General features: G+C 40.3%; 1 protein-coding gene across 2 annotated transcripts; it reads right to left on the bottom strand.

Annotated features, from left to right (window-relative positions):
* Positions 1 to 885: 885 nt before the first annotated feature.
* LOC110528986 (phosphatidylinositol 3,4,5-trisphosphate 3-phosphatase and dual-specificity protein phosphatase PTEN) lies at positions 886 to 18,328 on the bottom strand. 2 transcript variants are annotated; one of them, XM_021611148.3, is made up of 10 exons: positions 17,306 to 18,328; positions 7,839 to 7,923; positions 7,667 to 7,711; positions 7,524 to 7,567; positions 7,196 to 7,434; positions 6,253 to 6,394; positions 3,613 to 3,681; positions 2,924 to 3,090; positions 2,236 to 2,514; positions 886 to 1,920 (listed from the first exon to the last, which is right to left on the bottom strand). In XM_021611148.3, the coding sequence occupies exons 1-10, from the start codon at positions 17,382 to 17,384 to the stop codon at positions 1,735 to 1,737; spliced, it is 1,335 nt and encodes a 444-aa protein (XP_021466823.1). In that variant the 5' UTR covers positions 17,385 to 18,328; the 3' UTR covers positions 886 to 1,734. The 2 variants fall into 2 exon arrangements, with proteins under 2 accessions (XP_021466823.1, XP_021466828.1); XM_021611153.3 differs by lacking the exon at positions 3,613 to 3,681 and having other exon boundaries at positions 17,306 to 18,317.
* Between the last annotated feature and the right edge of the window lie 980 nt (positions 18,329 to 19,308).

Here is a 19,308-nt window from a genome sequence, read left to right as displayed (position 1 = left end):
ACGTTGTTTTAGAGAATTTGACAGTACGTCCAACCGGCCTCACAACCGCAGACCACGTGCATGGCGTCGTGTGGGCAAGCAGTTTGCTGATGTTAACGTTGTGAACAGAGTGCCCCATGGTGGCGGTGTGGTTATGGTATGGGCAGGCATAAACTACGGACAACGAACACAATTGGATTTTTCAATGGTAATTTGACTGCACAGATACCCTGACATCCTGAGGCCCATTGTCGTGCCATTCATCCGCCACCATCACCTCATGTTTCAGCATGCTAAAGCACGGCCCCATGTTGCAAGGATCTGTACACAATTCCTAGAAGCTTAAAATGTCCCAGTTTTTTCCATGGCCTGTATACTCACCAGACACCCTTTGAGCATATTTGGGATGCTCTGGATCGAAGTGTACAACAGCGTGTTCCAGTTCCCAGCAATATCCAGTAACTTCGCAGTCTTGAAGAGGAGTGGGACAACATTCTACAGGCAACAGCCTGATCAACTATGAGAAGGAGATGTGATGCGGTGCATGAGGCAAATGGTGGTCATACACCAGATACTAATTGGTTTTCTGATCCACGCCACTACCTTTTTTATTTAAGGTATCTGTGACCAACAGATGCATACATTATCTGTACTCCCAGTGTGAAATCCTTAGATCAGGGCCTAATGATATTATTTTATGTCCTTACATGAACTGTAACTCTATAACAGACCCCCCCCCCCCACACACACACACACACACACAGTGCAGATGGTGTGAAATCACTTAAATCATAAAACATCATGAACTTCCATGATGCAATTCACTCCAAAGGCACCAGGAAGTCCATTATGACAAATGATCCACAGGGTAACCCTGAGATCTTAAAAGACATTGAAAAGCTTGTGTCTAAGAAAGGATGACATTGCATACATTTATTAGGGATGGGTGCTAAATTCCAATACATGCATACCGCCACGGTTCTTTAAATGTATATAAAGTGTTGACATTGCAAACACTTGTCTCCCTGCTGTTTTGTGTATTATATTTTTATTATTTTAGGATTTTAAAAAAAACTGACAATTACATAGGATGCCTTGTTCTGCATAATTTAAACAGTACGGAAAGGAATGGCAACGCTTTAGACATCACAGACTCATAACCCAGCCCCGCCCCCAACCCATTGCCTGCATGCAGCTTCCACTGCACAAAGGCCAAAGGTAATCGTCGTGTGAGACAGCTTGCAAAGAGCACGAGAAGCATTCACAGTAAAGGAGGATGAGGGAAGAGGTGTGGTGAAGGGGGTAGAAGAGAAGAGGGAGGGAGAGAAGACGGGAAAATAAACAAAGTGACTGCAGCACTGGCCTTGGTTTCGACAGGAGAAGGAGCAGCATAGTCCTCCTGATTGTTACTCTTTTCCATTGTCTATGACACCAAAAAGTTTGTTTACATATGTATGTATGTATGTATGTATGTGTATATATATAAACATTACAGCTACAGCACCTTCCCCCAACAACGTCAATACCTCGCGCATGGTACATGGCCGTGCCAAAGAAAAGAGTCCTAAAAACAATATATTGGTCAGAATATTATTTTTTTCTTTTAAAATTGGCATTTGACATGATGCTCTGCTGCTGTTTTGGGGGAAGCAGGGGAACAAAGGTTCTTCTTTTGAGTTCATATTCAAGTTTGCTCCTTTTTTTCTCTGGTGTACATATCTTTTTCTTCGTGTTCCTATAAAAAAAAGTAAGAGTTCACACTTTCGTGATCTGCGTGTGCTGCTCCTCATCAAAAGGTTCGTTTTCCGGATCAGAGTCAGTGGTGTCAGAATATCGATAATGGTCTGGCTCGTTGTCACTAACGTCTGGAGTGACAGATGTCGAAGTGCTCGCCTCGGAATTCGAAGAATCTTCCACGGTTTTCGTGAAATACAACTTCACCTAAAGGAGCGAGACAGGGAGAGAAAGGGGAAGCCATAATATCAGAACAAGGAACCTTGTCAAACAATAGAACTCAGCACTGCTGTCATTGAAAACCAATGTTTCAATTTCATCAGGATTCTAATAGCGTAAAGACCAATTGAGAGATTTACACAACAGATTTGCAGTACCTTCCTCATATTATTAATTGGCCCAGCGTTTCCTGGGTTAGGGTTTGGCCGGGGTAGGTCATCATTGTAAATAATAATTTGTTGTTAACTGACTTGCCTAGTTAAATAAAAGATTCCATTACAAACATTAGTTTAAATGGCTCACCTTGAAATTAGGTGAGAAGTAGCGGTTAGCTTTGTCTTTGTTGGCCTTGTCCAGGTCATTCTTGGTGAGCGCGAGGATGAGGTAGTCCCTGTCGCTGTCCCTGCCGCTGTCCCTGCGTTCGGAACTCTGCGGGGCCTGGGGAGGGGTGCCAATCGTGGACTGGTTCTGAACCCCGTCCACATCGTTCACCACCACCGACCCGTTCTCCACCTTCTCCATGCTCTCCTCCGGTGGCCCGGGGATGAAGAAGGTGTTAACCCAGAAGTGGAACATCTTATCCTGGATAGTGGAGAGGGAGAGGTACTAACTGTAATGGAGTATGTCTGACGATCATTGTGGTTATAGTTACCACGCTAATGCCGGCTTAGAAAAGCTACACATTTACAGTACATAAGTGTGAAAATCCTTATCAGCTATTTATAGTAACATGATTCAATACATTTCCAGGTAAGCTAGCCAATTATAACATCAGAGTGCGGTTTAACGTCATTACGACTATCATGTATGATACTATAAGGGACTCACATAAAACACCTTTTATGATAAAATACCAGGTAAACATTGGAGTGACACTGCAATTATGACAATAACTACAATGGGGCAGCAATTGAAAACCCCATAACAGCTGAAGCCAAGGAAACCCAGGGGGAAATTAGAGACACTCATGTGACAGGCGGAACTAACCAACCTTCTTCATCATTTTGTTTTGCTTGTGAAAGAACTCCACTTTGACGTCTCCACAGACGGGCAGCGGCTGGGGAAACTCAAATAACATGTGCTTTTCTTCCCTCCGCGTGTGAGCCGGGTTGGATGTGTGGATCTTGACTTTAAGTTGATACACCACAAACTGAGGATCTAAAAGGGGTGAGTGTTTCAGAGATATGGAGAGAGGTTGCAATGAAGGGTAATGGTGGTAGAGAGAACCAGACAAGACAGGATACAAGTCTTAGTAGTCTTGGAGTTGCCGCCATGACAGTTACAAAAGCAACCCCTAGTTGGGAGTTCTCTAAAACCGTGTTTTCCAAAATAGGAGGAGAGAAGGAAAGAACCAGACCACAAAGGAGGATAGGGGGAAATAACCAGACCACAAATAGCACCCAAAAAGAACCAGAACTAAAGACATGGGACCCCATTCTGATGACTGTTGTGCTTTCTTCTATAACAATAGCCTTACATTTGTAAGAGTTTGAAACCTCTCATAAGGGGGTGGTTGGTTGGTCTTTGTATGCCTCCACATTGCAATGATGTTTTAATGCTACAACTCCTTTTTCTAGCCTTCACTAGAATAAGTTCTACCTTTTTAGTTCTTGTTGGAACTGGAGCCAAATGAACAGTATATGAGGGAAGGACATCAAAACGGATGAAAGGCTCATTTACCCCAATGCCAATTCCCTTTCTTGAAGCCCAGAGGGATCGGCTCGCTCCTGTTTTTAACGGTACTGTCCCCTTAGAGAGAGAGAAGGAGATTAACTCACAGCCTGGCTGGGCTGGCAAGCTGGGCCTTCAGAACACAGCAGGAACACTTCTAACAGTACATATATATGCTAGGATATCAATTATATACATACACAGCCACATATCTAAAAACAATGCTTTCAAATGGAGATATCAAGTTAAATCTAGTCCACAAGACTTGGGATACATGGTGCAATACATTAATAATTCACAGGAAAAAGAACATGTGGGAACTTCAGACTGTAGATATTCCAAGAACATCTCAATTGACCACCATAAATCCCAATGGTAGAAACCTGCATCTAGCCAATTTAATTCTTAACAATGTGTGATAATGTATTCACCAATGAGAACCGCCTTATATGCTAGCTAGTCTTATATGCTAGTCCATTGAAAAAGGAAAGTTCTCTCCAAATGAACTTCTCACCCAATACACTAGTGATGTGCGGGTTGACTCATAACCCACAGGACCCGCTTGGGCGGGTGGGTTATGGGTCATTAAATATTGTGTGGATGAAGGGCAGGTGGGTGGCGGGAGGATTAAATAAAGAGAAAATGCATAACAAATACATAAATGTATGCAATGTGCAATTTATATCTATAGTCTACATTGAGGTTTTCATTAATTATTTTGTATCTGGAATTAGTGCGTTGCCTAAGCCTAGGCTTTAGGGCCAAACACTGTAATTGCCAAATGCTTTTGGGAACTTGGGCAGAAAAGGTTCATGTCAATCGACTGAGGCAAAAAAGGATCATGTTAAGAGTTGAATTCAATAAGAGAAAAGCTGTGAAATGGAGAGTTGAAAATAAATTAAACAGAGGGCAAGAACAGTAGTCTAATGTTTGGGCAAGATTTGCGGAAGTGGTAGGATGATTGCAGTGCCGTCCGGCTATGTTGTGTGTGATGATTGTGAACCTCTATATACACTTGACAGTCACAAGACAGGGATATCAATATGGCACATCAAGGTAACTCTACTGTTCAGATGGGTTAAATTGAATAGTAGCCTAACTGAATCTGGAAAGATGCTTAGGGACCAGGAGGTTATACACTGTAGCTCTATAACCTCGCTCATAGCCTGATATAATATTAACAGGAGTGGAGAAATAGGATTGATTTATTTTAGCTTCCTGAGAGAATGGACACGACCATCTGTATATGTGCTGTCTTTATCAGCATCATAAAAGCTGATAATATTTCAACAGATTTACATTTCCTTAAAACCAGTCAAACCAATGTCATTAGGAAATGTTGTACTGAAAATCTTATTATTATTATTTTTTAGTTATTGCATTTTCTCCCCAGTACCTAAACATCGTTGTAGAGAAGCAGAGATGAAAGAGGAAACAGAAAGCAAACTTTACCGATGCCAACTAGATTGAATCATTCATTCTATCGATATATGACATTTTGTTGAGAAAGGGTTTATTTAGTCTAAGGGAAACAAGTAATGACAGAAGAGAAGCTGCATGTATCGATTTATAGACAAGTTGACTAACAAATAGCCTAACAAAATGTCGGAAATTATCAGACGAAACATGGACCTATCTAAAAAGACCTCTTCAAAAAATTGTTGTGCCATCTGACGGTACAGCGCATTTTCAATATTTGCGGGTTAGGGTCGAGTGCAGGCCTCAGATTTGGGGGGGTGAACAAACAGCTGATCTGCACATCACTACAATACACCTCAGTATTTAGCCAATACTTTAAAATGAGTGCGAACAAGTAACATGATGTTTTCTATCTAGGTCTTTGCAAATAGAGAACGTCAAACTCAGAATAGGGCCCTCTCTAGGGAGTGTTAAGAGGGAAAGAGAAGGGTTAGTTCAGAGCAGTTGAGCACATTCAAATGCTAGGTTAGAGCATCACAGATAATCCAAGGAGGAAAAAGGTGAAATATTGAGAAAAAACAAGAAGATAATCCGTGACTCAGGCACATTAAACCAGAAATCCATATTTCATATGACCAAAATGGAAAGATATTAAAATCATTGTTTCACAGAAGAGTTCAGCCAAGCAAATTACATGCAGTAGATGTACATGCATAGTCATTCACATTCTATTAGATGAAAAACATAGATCACTACATCTCTTGATTAAAGATCATAGGTGAAAATGTCTACTTGAGCTAGGAGTTGAAGTCTTTGTCTTTCTGAAAATCCCTGGACAACAATAAACGCAGTTATTATATTTGCTATCTGTAAGAGGTCATTGGTGACTTGTTATTTACACGTACTGAATTCCTCCTCTGAACTGCAGAGCATAAACATGTCACAATTTGGATAAAGCAGGTAGAAGCCAGCCTTGCTGAACGCAGCTGAGAATAGTGTCATCCATGCTCTCTTTCTCATCAATATCTAGCCATCTTTCTTAAAGAGTACAAGCAACTGATCAAGAGCTTCGTTGGCTTCAATGTAAAGTACATAATATGACTCTATGCTCTCACTACACAAGTTGACCTGCACCATTCTCTACTACCGTGGGTGGCCGTATACACACCATTTAAAGAGCTACATGCCTACACCCTGAGTCGGAGTTCAAGTTAAACATGAGTGACTCACTGCAGGTGCCTCCACTGAACATTGGTAGCGTCTCAAACACCATTTTGTGGAAGAGGAGAGCCACAGGCTTGTAGTCCAGCTTGTTTTTCAGCAGGTGGCTATAGTAGTACACGTAGCGCCGTTGGCTTGGGATCGTCACTCCCTGAAAAGGAAAGACAACAAAAACAGTCAATGATAGGGAATGACCGCAATTTAATAATTACCACAAAGAATAGGATATACAGATTGTGAAAAAGATGTCTTTGAAATCCTGTGTGGCTCAGTTGGTAGAGCATGGCGCTTGTAAGTACAAAAAAGTATGAAAATGTTTGCACTCACTACTGTAAATTGCTCTAGATAAGAGTGTCTGCTAAATGACTAAAATGTCAATGTAAAAATTTGATCACGGCAGGTCTATGACAAAACAGACGATCTAGGCCTAGTCTGCGTTTATTAAAAAATTCTCACACCGAGTACTAGCGTCTAGTGTCCACTAGGGATGGGCACGGTTAATTGAATATCCGAACTGACGTTATTATTCGTTTACTTGTGTTCATTTTTTGTGATTTTTTTTTTTTAGGCAAATTTTGACAAAAAAAATGAATTGACATTGGTTTGCTATTTTCACCACTTTGAATAACAACTACAGGAGCACACCTAACAGAGTTCCCACAATAACTGACCCAGATGAATGTAAAACATGAATCAGAAAACCTTTTTGTAACAGAATCAGTTCTATCATGGCAAAAATTGGACTTCTCTTTCACTGTTGCTTTCAGCCAAAAAACAAGCAGAGAATAAAAAACAGCCTGTCCTCAGTTCTCTGCCATGTGCATTTGCGTCGTACTGATAAATCACTATCCGGATATCCGAACAAATAATAAAATGTCATATTATTTGAATAGTTAAATCATGTAAAATGCCCATCACTAGTCACCACCCCTGGCAAGTCACTGTCACTGACCTTCTTGTCCCTTGTCCGCACTTCCCCATAGAAGTCGAGTGCCTCCTGGGCGTCCTGGAACTTGCCACGGTGCAGGAGGTAGGCGCAGATCATCACCCCGGTGCGGCCTTTCCCTGCCTTGCAGTGGATGGCCGCCACATGATTGTCATCCTCGCTCAGCCACTGGTCGAGGTCTTCACAGAACGGCTTGATGAGCTCTAGCTGAGGCGGGTTGTGGTCTTCAAAGGGGTATTGTGCAACTGGCGGGTGGAGAGTTAGAGAGAAATATAAAGAGTAAGTTTCCTTTAAGCAACCTGGCTCTAAAAACATTTTGTTTGTGACGGCGTACCTCTGCAGTTAAATTTGGCAGCATCGTAGTGTCGTTCTGCACAACTGAAATAGGAAGGATATTAGGTCAGCAGTCATGAAGGAGCAATTCATTTGTCAACAAAACATTGATATTAGCATTTAAGTGTTTAGCGGTATACTTACAGATTGTAAATCTTATAATGGTTTTTATGTTTCGAGTCAAGAAACCTGTTGAGGTAAAAGGTAGTTACATTCAAAACATTCCGCAACTACAGAAATTGACAACATAATGCATCTAATGAGAATGTAAAACACCTCAGGATACTTTATCAACTTGGATTGTTTTGTTACTCACCGTACAACCTCGTCTATATTGTTTCTGTACACTCCTTCGAGTCGCTCTGCAGGAAAGCCCATAGCAATGATGTTTGGATAGATATCTGTGGTCACCATTGGGTCAAGGACACACAGATAGAAGAAAATCCTATACAGTGCATTTGGAAAGTTTTCAGACACCTTTCCGTTTTCAACATTTTTTTATGTTACAGCCTTATTATGAAATGTATTAACTATTTTTTCCCCTCATCAATCTACACACAGTACCCCATAATGACAAAGCAAAAACTGGTTTAGACATTTTTGCAAATGTATTACAAATAAAAAACAGATACTTTATTTACATAAGAATTCAGACCCTTTGCTATGAGACTCGAAATTGAGCTCAGGTGCTTCTTGTTTCCATTGATAATCCTTGAGCTGTTTCTACAACTTGATTGGAGTCCACATGTGGTAAATTCAATTGATTGGACATGATTTGGATAGGATCAGTTCTGTCTACATAAGGTCCCACAGTTGACCATGCATCTCAGTGCAAAAACCAAGCCATGAAGTCAAAGGAAATGTCCGTAGAGCTCAGAGACAAGATTGTGTTAAGGCACAGATCTGGGGAAGTGTACCAAACCATTTCTGCAGCACTGCATCTCAGTGCAAGAGGCGTCACTGCAGTCCCTGGTTCGAATCCAGGCTGCATCACATCCGGCCGTGATTGGTAGTCCCATAGGGCAGCGCACAATTGGCCCAGCGATGTCCGGGTTTGGCTGTGGTAGGCCGTTATTGTAAATAAGAATTTGTTGTTAACTGACTTGCCTAGTTAAATAAAAAATAACAAAAATGCTGTGGGTGTGTTTATCAGCGGCAGGGAGACTAGTCAGGATCGAGGGATAGATGAACCGAGCAAAGTACAGAGAGATCCTTGATGAAATCCTGCTCCAGAGCACTCAGGACCTCAGACTGGGGTAAAGGTTCACTTTCCATCAGGACAACAACCCTAAGCACACAGCCAAGACAAGGCAGGAGTGGCTTCATGACAAGTCTCTGAATGTCCCTGAGTGGCCCGGACTTGAACCCGATCGAACATCTCTGGAGAGACCTGAAAATAACTGTGCAGCAACGTTCTCCATTCAACCTGCCAGAGCTTGGGAGGATCTGCAGAGAAGAATGGGAGAAACTCCCCAAATACAGATGTGCCAAGCTTGTAGCGTCATACCTAAGAAGACTTGAGTCTGTAATTGCTGCCAAAGGTGCTTCAACAAAGTAAATGATCTTAATACTTATGTAAATGTAATATTTCAGTTTACTTATGTTTATTTATTTTTTTATTATAAATTTGATCCCAAAAAATATAAAAGCATGTTTTTGCTTTGTCATTATGGGGTATTATGTGTAGATTGATGAGGAGGGAAAAAAATGTAATCCATTTGAGAATAAGGCTGTAACAAAATGTGGGAAAAGTCAAAGGGTCTGAATACTTTTGGAATGCACTGTATAGCTCATACAATACCAAAACCTCTAGCTTACAACGTAATCCTATCACAAAAGGTCTGAAGAAATATCATCATGACGTTTGTATCACCATGTGGGTGTCATTGTGCAGTAATGAACAGAAAGGGAAAGTACAGTGCTGGGCAGAAGGGTTGTGATCAGTAGAATAACAGATGGTGTTGGCTGTGTGAGGGCGAGAGAGAGGCCGAGAGGACCGGAGCACTCCTAATCAAGCGGGGCCCACATGTGGGTGCACTAGGAGAATTTACACAGCTTGACCTGCATGTATTTATAGAGCCCTAGTTATATTGAGATCGTCGCAGATGTTGGGCTTAATTTTCCTGCAGCCCCAGCCGAATCACATGGAATATTTAACAGATCAAATGTAAGAGTAATGAGGACCCTGCCTTGACGGACAAGAAAAGTATCTTGTTGGGATAAATGACAATTGGTTATGGGGTTCACGGGGAGGAACAGTGGAGCAGTGAAACACGCTGATGGGGTGACTTCAGCGACGAACAGGGCTCCAGGGTGGTTACATTTTGCCACCCTTTGACTTGAATTGTCAAGTTCAATTTTTAATTGGTCACATTGGCGCAAGCTCCAAATTCTATCTGGTTACTTCATTCAAAACATTCTGTTATGGGGTGGCTGAAATCATGACTTGGTCAAACTAGCATAAAGCAGTGTCCCCCCCCCCCCGGTGCACGTTTTGTTTTTGCCCAAGCACTACATAGCAGATTCAAATAATCAAAGATTGATGAGTTGACTATTTGAATCAGCTGTGAAGTGCTTGGGCAAAAACCAAAATGTACACCCAGGGGGGTCCCAGGACAGAGTTTTGGAAACCCTGGCCTAAAGTGCATGAAAGTGCTTGCCTGTGCCCATTTTTCCTGCAGGCTCTGAGTAGGCTAGTGGCTGAGAAAAAATGTGTTGTAATAGCAACCTTTACAAAATATTTGTTTTTCTCCAAAAGCAACTACTGTTGTGACTGTTGGAGAGAAGAGGTTCTCAGCTTTCTGTATTACATTTATTTCTCAACTCTCAATATTGACTGTCTGAGTGCCGTTTTTTAAACAAAAGTATCTGGTAGGCTATGGGCTTTGAGATATGCGGAACGGGGGAGCACGCATCTGCCATTTACAGTGATTACATAGGCCTAGACATCATTGGGAATGCTACAAAGTTATTACATTTGCTGTTAGATTAACCAATTACATGGCTTACTAGCAACATATTATATTCCTCAACCTAGCTAATGCATTTGGAGTTTCCACTTCCTCAGTTGGCAAATTAGCCCTAAAGGAATTAGCCTATTTGTAGCTATTTGTGATAGCCTATTTGTAGCCACACAAAATATGTATGCAAATTTATTGAACTAAAGACATAGCAATTCTGGATCCCTATTTTTAGAGTAAAATATAGCAACAGGCTAATTGTAACCCCAAAATTCATTACAATCACTGGTTTAGGCTGCACATCAAAATATCTTGAATAATACCATCTCAATGGCACTGTGTACGACTTAAGATGATTGCAAAAACATTTCTATTGACCAACCATTTTGCTAAACCCACACACTCATTAAGTGCAAAATGAAGCTGTTACTTTCAGCTGCATATTGAAAATGTTCTAGTGCATCTGCGTTTTTTTGAAAGATACTTTAAACTACTAAACTCATTTCTGTCTCTGGAGGACAAATGTCAACCATATTATGTGCGATCATGTCCATATCAACTTCAATGTCATATCTCAAAACATTATTGAATTGATTGCACATCATCTCCACTTCTATCTGTAACTGACATTCTGAAGCCTGTCTGCCTACATAAGCCGTGGGATTTTGCACTTTAACCACTGACGAAAGGTCACCCTTTTGTACGTTTCCTGTGTCACCGTGTCAGAAATAGAATGGCAAACAGCTCCAATTTAATGTCTGTTTTTTTGGAGCAAATCATTTTAAAACTAGTCTCCAAGATTTGACACACCACTGACGACTCTGGTGAGAAAGGTGAAGACTTGACTCCCTTGAACTGCCTCTAATTTCTGCATAATGCATGCACACAAACACACAGTACAATGGCAGTATCTGTGGATGTGATGAACACATTTGCCAAGATCCAATGTAACTTGACCAAAATTTGAATGAAACTAGCAAGAATATGATGCCCTATGTCAGATAGGCGTAGTATCTACCAAATTCCAGCTATGGCATTAAAATTCAAGAGGAACACAATACATTGCATTAATTCAATAAAACACAGCAGAGATTTTATTATAGTATTTGCATAATGCCAAGCTACTTGCCTGTGGCCTTCAGCATATGAGCCTGTCTATAACATAGAGGAACATAATCATTTCCATTAATGCCTCAAAGACCTAATTAGGAACCAAATGCAGGCCGTTCTATACCACATAATGGGCTACAACCTCCACCTCTGCCTTTGGTCCTACTGGCAAAATCATTCCACTCAGACTATTTTAAGTGTTTTTAAAAAGCTCCAGAGCTCCTAGAGGAGCTACAGCCCAGGGCACGGGGGGCTCGGAATTCTGCAGCTGGGAGGAAACGCACATACAGGACCCCCGACGGAAGCTCCTCTAAAAACCGGACATTTCAGGAACGCCTTTTCTCTCTGGCGTTTTCAGCTGTCCTGCCACAGCTCTGTGCTCTAGCTAACTCCACGGCTGGGCAACAGAAAAAAAAGAGAGTAGAGGGGGAGAGAGTTGAAAAGGGAAAATGTGAGGAGCAGGCAGAGAGCGAATGATATGGGAAGGGTGGATAAGAGTAGAGAGAATGTGGGGAAGAGGGCAGGTGGTTGGTTGGGGATGGGGACTCTATTATAAGGATTATTCCCAGAACCCTGATACTGTATTATAGGGATATAAACGGTTAACTGTTAATCGGTTAGCTGTCGAAAACACATTTGACCAGTCATGCTTATCGGTCTTTATGTTAATTTGCATAACTTAGTGGAATTAAATTGGCACGTGTGTATTTCTGTTAGTCGTCATGCATCTTATTTATTATCCAGGCTGTATCACATCCGGACGTGATTGGGAGTCACATAGGGCGGTGCACAATTGGCCCAGCATCATCCGGGTTCGGCCGTCATTGTAAATAAGAATTTGCTCTTAACTGACTTGCCTAGTTAAATAAAAGGATAAATTATTTATCACACATGCACAGCATACAGAGCCTAGTTTGAGGAGCGGAATGTCCCATCACCTGTCAGACAACACGAGAGCAGACCCTTTAAAAAAGCTGCTATTGGAATTAAATATGCTTTTATAAATAAACCCAGTCATTGTGCAACAAATAATTCTAAATGCAATGGCGTCAAACAGTTTTGATGGCCATAATTAAAAATAGCTACTATTTATATATCTCAATCTCAACTCTCAATTCAAGTGCGCCTCCTATTCGCATGTATAGGCTATAGTCAACGGTAGGCAGGCTATCAGCTCGTCACCCACCACATTGCAATGTGATCTTAAGGCAGTATCATTGCTTGAAACCTGAACATTTTACTTAACTTGAAATAATGTGGAACGTCTTACCTTGCTTCAAATTAGCCTAGCCAAAATCCAACCATAGAAACATGGATGCAATTATTTTATAAATACTTCCTCATGCCATTAAGCAGCATTTCTCTCCTGTTCTATTGGTTTTCACAACTTTCTTTCATTGTCCAGAAGCCAAAGGCACAATCATAGTCATATTAGCAACCCATCCTAGTTGTTGCTATTAGATTCTCCCTCTTTCTAAGTTTCTAATGGAGACGTTCATCTACGTCACAAATGGAACCGCTCGCATTAGGTGCGTTGCTTAGAACAGTGTTCACACAAATTACATTTTGGTAAATGTATTAAAAATAAAATATTATTACCTGCTTCACTACAGCTGTTGAACGTTCAATAATAGCCATTTGACTGTAAAACGGAGGGCTTGCTATTGTTGCACATTTTCATTAAGCTCGTAATGAAATATGTCAGTTCCTTGTATGCATGCATAGTATTTTCTGTTGGTCACGTTATTTTCCTGTTTGGATGTTATTTTTTCTACAGTTTGACTGGTTAACTGAAATGTCCATCCCTACCGCATTACATAACTGCAAAGAGCTCATATTGTTTTAAGACACCATGCCAAATCCGATAAAAAAAAGTTTGCGTCCACAAGTGCCTGAATTTAGATCAGCAGAGAGGGGACTCACACTGACTGGCTGTTGCTCATCAACAGAGGAATTACTGGGGTTGAATGACCCTCGCGTCTATCTCACAAGCAGAAAACCCCACAGAAACGGACAAATCTGATATCAATATCTCAATAACAGCATCTTTACACAATCAGCCTGTTATCCATTCATCTGTGGTTTCTTCTACTGAATGGGTGCAGGGAATAAACTGAGTTGAATTGACATAAATGCCTTTCTCCAGTGAGTGGTGTCCATTCAAAACAGAATAGTGGCATTTGACACTTTCAATGAGGGGTAAGCTTAATGCTCAGACAGTGACCAGTTTTCCTATTAGTCACATGTAAGTATCAATTTTAAAACAAGATAGAAAAGTAAAGCAAAACCCCCTTAACCTGTGCCGCAACTTACATCAATATGGTCTCTACATTATAATACTGTATAGCCTGCACAACCAGTGGATTCAAACAGACTGTGGGACAAGTCGTTTTGATTTGCTCAGGCCCACAAGTAACTGTACAAATGCCTCACTAAACCGTCAAAGGTATTGCCATTAGGGTGAACACCATCCTACCACACCATAGATAAAAAGGACTATACAGGCCATTAGAGTCCCTAGATTTTTTGCAAAGTGCACAAAAAACTGCTCCAAATAAACATTGTGCACATAATCCATGTCAGAGAAAACTATACAATTAACACAATCCCTGTGTCCACTCTTCCCACTATCTCTCCTCCAAACCCATACAGTGCACTCCCTTAAACGTGTCTTCAATATCAGGGCCAGGTATGAGATGTTCTGCAGCAAGGGACTACCATTCTCACCACCAGCATATTAACAAAATTAACAAAATCAGTATAGGCCTAGATCACTTATGTCACTTGACAGAATACATGAGGATGTTCTGAAGTTAACCTCAATAAATTAACAAAATCCAATCATGCAGATTCCATTTGGACTTTATTAGCATTAGATCTTCTTAATTTAAGAATTTTCAGGAAGTGGTGCATCAGTGTGAATGTTATTTGTAAAAAGTATAGTGATTCATTGAAAAGCTAGACATTGAAAATTGGCATATTGAATTAATAATTTGCATAAAGATAACATGAACTGAATTGAGGCTCTTTCGGCAGTAGCACGTTTTCAAATGTTTTCTATCCAAGGTTGCCAGATATGTTCCCTATACCCTAAGGGAACCTAATTTAGATCACGTTTGACAGCTAACTAGCAGCACATGCTGCATGATTGCCAAATTCATGAGAACATATTTAGTTTCTCAATCTGGTTAACAGTGCTTTTCGAAAGGTGCATTGCACCGTCTTAAACATTCAAATCGATTGCTTCCCAACATGTCCAATGATTAAATCTGTGATACATTGGCCTTTGGGCCAACATCCCAGAACTGTCAGGCTGCGTTTACACAAGCAGCCAAATTCAGATATATTGCCCATAATTGGGTAAAAGATCAGAATTGGGCAGCTTATGTAAACGCAGTCTCTGTGTTCGCAAACCAAGTTTGCGGTTGATTAGCTGGCCAATAGGTTAGATAGTTTGCTAGGTAGCTAGAAATATGCCTCATGTCATCTATATTTCATCTAAGAGAAGAAAACATTGTTACAGCAGCCAACCAGCTTCCCTGCACTGTCAAATAAGTCAAGTTTTACTGTAGCAAGCAAACCAAATGTTAGTTTACATTACGGACGGTTGGCTAACATCAGTGGTGGAAAAGGTACCCAATTGTCATACTTGAGTAATTTTCTATCAAAGATATCATTACTTTTACTCAAGTAAAAGTGAAAGTCACCCAGTGAAATACTACTTGAGTAAAAGTCTAAAAGTATTTGATTTTAAAGATACTTAAGTATCAAAAGCAAATGTAATTACTAAAATATACTATTATATATATATATATATAGTATTCAAAGTAAAGTATAAAATATTTCAAATTCCCTACATTAAACAAAACTAGATGGCACAATTCTTGTTTTTTAATTTAGGGATTACAAGGGGCACACTCCAACACCTAGACATAATTTACAAAATAAGCAGTGTTTAGTGAGTCTGCCAGATCAGAGGCAATAGGGATGACCAGGGATGTTCTCTTGATAAGTGAATGAATTGTACTATTTTCCTGTCCTGCTAGCCATTCCCAATTTAAGAAGTACTTTTCGGTGTCAGGGAAAATGTATGGAGTAAAAAGGATATTATTTTCTTTAGGAATGTACTGAGGTAAAAGTTATCAAAAATATTAATAGTAAAGTACAGATATCCCAAAAACTACTTAAGTAGTACTTTCAAGTATTTTTTACAGTGCTTTACACCACTGGCTAACATTAGCTATCTAGTAGCAAAGTAGTCATACCTATATTGACAATTTGTAGCCAACAAAGTTGAGTAATAATGACTGGCTGCTAACCTGAACCTAGCTAGCAAGCTAAATTGGTAAAATAATGTGTTGGCTAATGTTACTCGTAACACAACTTACAGTGCCTTCAGAAAGTATTTATACTCCTTGACTTATTCCACATTTTGCTGTGTTACAGCCCAAATTCAAAATGTATCAAATTGATTTTTTTCATTACACAATTTCCTATAATGACAAAGTGAAAACATGTTTTTAGAAATGTTTGCAAACAAATTGAAAATAAAATACAGAAATCTAATTTACATAACTATTCACACCCACTCAATACATGTTAGTATCACCTTTGACAGCGATTATAGTTGTGTCTTTCTGGGTACGTTTCTAAGAGCTTTGAACACCTGGATTGTACAATATTTGCACATTCGTTTAAAAATTCTTCAAGCTCTGTCAAGTTGGTTGTTGATCATTGCTAGACAGTCATTTTCAAGTCTTGCTAAAGATTTAAGCCGATTTACATCAAAACTAACTAGGCCACTCAGGAACATTCAACGTTGTCTTGGCAAGCAACTCCAATATTCAGTTGGCCTTGCGTTTTAGGTTATTGTTCTGCTGAAAGGTGAACTTGTCCCGGTGTCTGTTGGGAAGCAGACAACCAGGTTTTCCTAAGATTTTGCCTGTGCTAATGTGTTGTTCACCCCAAACGTAACACTTTGTATTCAGGACATAGTTCATTTCTTTGCCACATTTTTGGAATATTTAACATTTGCTTTTTTATTTGTACCCATCTACCAATAGATGTCCTTCGCAAGGCATTGTAAAACCTCCCTGGCCTCTGTGGTGGAATCTTTTTGAAATTCACTGGGTGACTTACAGATAATTGTATGTGTGGGGTACAGCGAGGAGGTTGTCATAAAAAATAAAAAAATTGTGCACAGAGGGAGTCCTTACAACTTATGTGACTTAAGCAAACGTTTACACCTGAACTTATTTAGGCTTGCCATAACAAAGGGGTTGAATACTTGACTCAAAGACACTTCAGCTTTTCATGTTTTATTAATTTGTAAACATAATTCCACTTTGACATGGGGTATTTTTCGTGTAGGCCAGTGACAATCACAATGCAATACATTTTAAATTCAAGCTGTAACAAAATGTTGAAAAAGTCGAGGGCTGTGAATACTTCGAAGGCACTGTACCTGATAATGACAACTAGCTAGGTAGTTACTGGATGTCATACATACTTGATTCAGACATTTCTGCGTGCTCATTTGACAGATCCACCATATTTCAAACATGCTTTCCGGCTTATCAAAAACAGCCAGTTACCTTAACTAGCTAACGTTAGCTAGCAAGCAATCATCGCTATTGAATTGATACAATATGCATACTCACGTGACTAGTTTACTGTATGATAAACTAACGTTAGTTATTTAAGAAAAGGATACACGTTAAATCCAAGTCGAACCCATCCTCTTGGAATCTCCTTTTGTTCCGGCTGACCATTAATTTTATCTTCGAAGCCATTGTAGCTAACTTAGTGACAGGAGTCTATTTATGAAAAAGTATCGTTGCTTTCGCTTGATTTGCCTCTCGCTCGCCCTTTGCGCTTTTGATTTTGCAGCTCCTTTCTCGCAATGACAAGCTAGCAAAGCTAGCAGTGGTAGTCGTTGTGAGTAGGATTAACTAGCTAACTAGAATGTCTTCTCTGGATCATAAAGACGGGCCTTGCTCTGCTCCTCCACGCAGGCCCAACTTTCCCAATCCTGGAATTTGTTTTCAAATCCCCCCTGAAAAATACATACAATTCTCCTCCCGCCTAACCGTATGGTATAAGAGACGGTCCGAACCTCTTGATCTACAGTAGCCGCCGTGATTGACCGGACAGCGAGGAGAGAAAACTCTCCGGCGCTCGAATTTGAAGAATAATGTTACTCTCGGAAAGGACAGCAACAGTATCCACTCGTAGCTAACGTTAGCAAGCTACAGTATAGTAACTAGCTAGCTAACGTTACCCCCTTTTTTTAATCAAAAAACCTCCTAGCGAATCAACATCGTCGTGAATTATTTGCTAAACTACACCGGGAAAAAGTGACAGGCTCCACCGTGCATTTATATTGTCTATACAGGGATCAAATATGAGCACAGATTCGTCTGACAGATAGCTATGTCCTGGGGACCATCTTTTCGCGTTTCTCTCCAGCTGAATTCTCAAGCTTCCATCATGGCTTCCAACGGAGGAAGAAAATGTAGAGCAGGCTAGGTTTTTAAAATAAATATCCTACCGCCGCAAATATATAGTTCTAGAGCGAAATCAAAAACACTTTCTTCCTATCAAATAAATAATTGTTGATTCTCAGAATAGCTATTTATTTGCATAAGTTTTATATCGTAGTCAGTGTATTGTCAATTTACGTTTTTTGTAGTCGGCTAGTTCTTTTGTTGGCAGCGGAAGGACACAATCAGAGCGCATGCAAGTCTCTGTCAATGTGATCACGTGTTTTTTGTAATTAGGGAAGTTTCCAACATAATGTCACTTTTTTCGGTTTAAATTGGGTTATGCTATTTAAGTGTGACTGACAAGCATATCTGTTCATGTCATCATATAAAACAATTGAGAGAAGTCAGATACACCATTTTAGTATATTATAGCTAATGTCCTAGTTTACCTTATTGAATGTATCTATGGGGTCCATTAATTGACTCTGAGACCACCAATTACCCGTGTGTGTGTGTGTGTGTGTGTGTGTGTGTGAGTGAGTGAGTGAGTGAGTGAGTGTGTGTGTGTGTGTGTGTGTGTGTGTGTGTGAGACAAAGGTGGGATGTAGAGGTGGGGGTGTCTGTCAAACATTCCTTAGGCACAAAACACACCAAACATGATCTGTAAAATTCAAAGGCTCAGACCAACTCTCCCTGCCTGAAGCTTGGGATGAAAGGCCATTTGTTTGTAGTAAAACACTTCTGAAGCCTAGGACTTAAGGGGAAACATCCACTTCCACTCAGTGTCATGAAAAGACCAGTAGAGTGCAATTGTCTTTCTCCCCAAGACATGTTGTCACTCACCATGTGTCTTGATTTGACTGGATCAAATGGAACATACTGTTTTGTTGTTGATGACTCATATTTGATGTTTCTACTTTTTTAGACTGGGTTTGGTACACATTTTGGTGTTGACCTAGAAAAAAATGGTGCCTATGAATTGAAGCATCTCCTCTTCTGAGATATCTTCTGCCCAGGCATACGTTTCATATGTTGCATACTGCCCAAACAGATCCACAGATGACGCAATCTCTATTGCACTCCACATTGCCCATTTCCACCTGGACACGATGAACACCTACACTCCCTAGTCCTTGCCAATGACGAGCATATCCATAACATGATGCAGCCATCACCATGCTTGAAAATATGAAGAGTGGTATTCAAAATTTTACTTTGACATTGTGGGATA

Source organism: Oncorhynchus mykiss, chromosome 1 (assembly GCF_057628025.1).
Source record: "Oncorhynchus mykiss isolate SJ-2025 chromosome 1, ASM5762802v1, whole genome shotgun sequence".
Taxonomy (NCBI): domain Eukaryota; kingdom Metazoa; phylum Chordata; class Actinopteri; order Salmoniformes; family Salmonidae; genus Oncorhynchus; species Oncorhynchus mykiss.
Note: the sequence above shows the minus strand (reverse complement) of the source record. Positions and strands in the feature narration are given on the sequence as shown.

Excerpts from the sequence above, each read along its gene's own strand:
- LOC110528986 (XM_021611148.3), bottom strand. The coding sequence starts at position 17,384 with ATGGCTTCGAAGATAAAATTAATGGTCAGCCGGAACAAAAGGAGATTC. Across the intron at positions 7,435-7,523 it reads TGCCAAATTTAACTGCAGAG|TTGCACAATACCCCTTTGAA; the intron begins GTACGCCGTCAC and ends TCCACCCGCCAG. Across the intron at positions 2,515-2,923 it reads AAAACAAAATGATGAAGAAG|GATAAGATGTTCCACTTCTG; the intron begins GTTGGTTAGTTC and ends TCCACTATCCAG.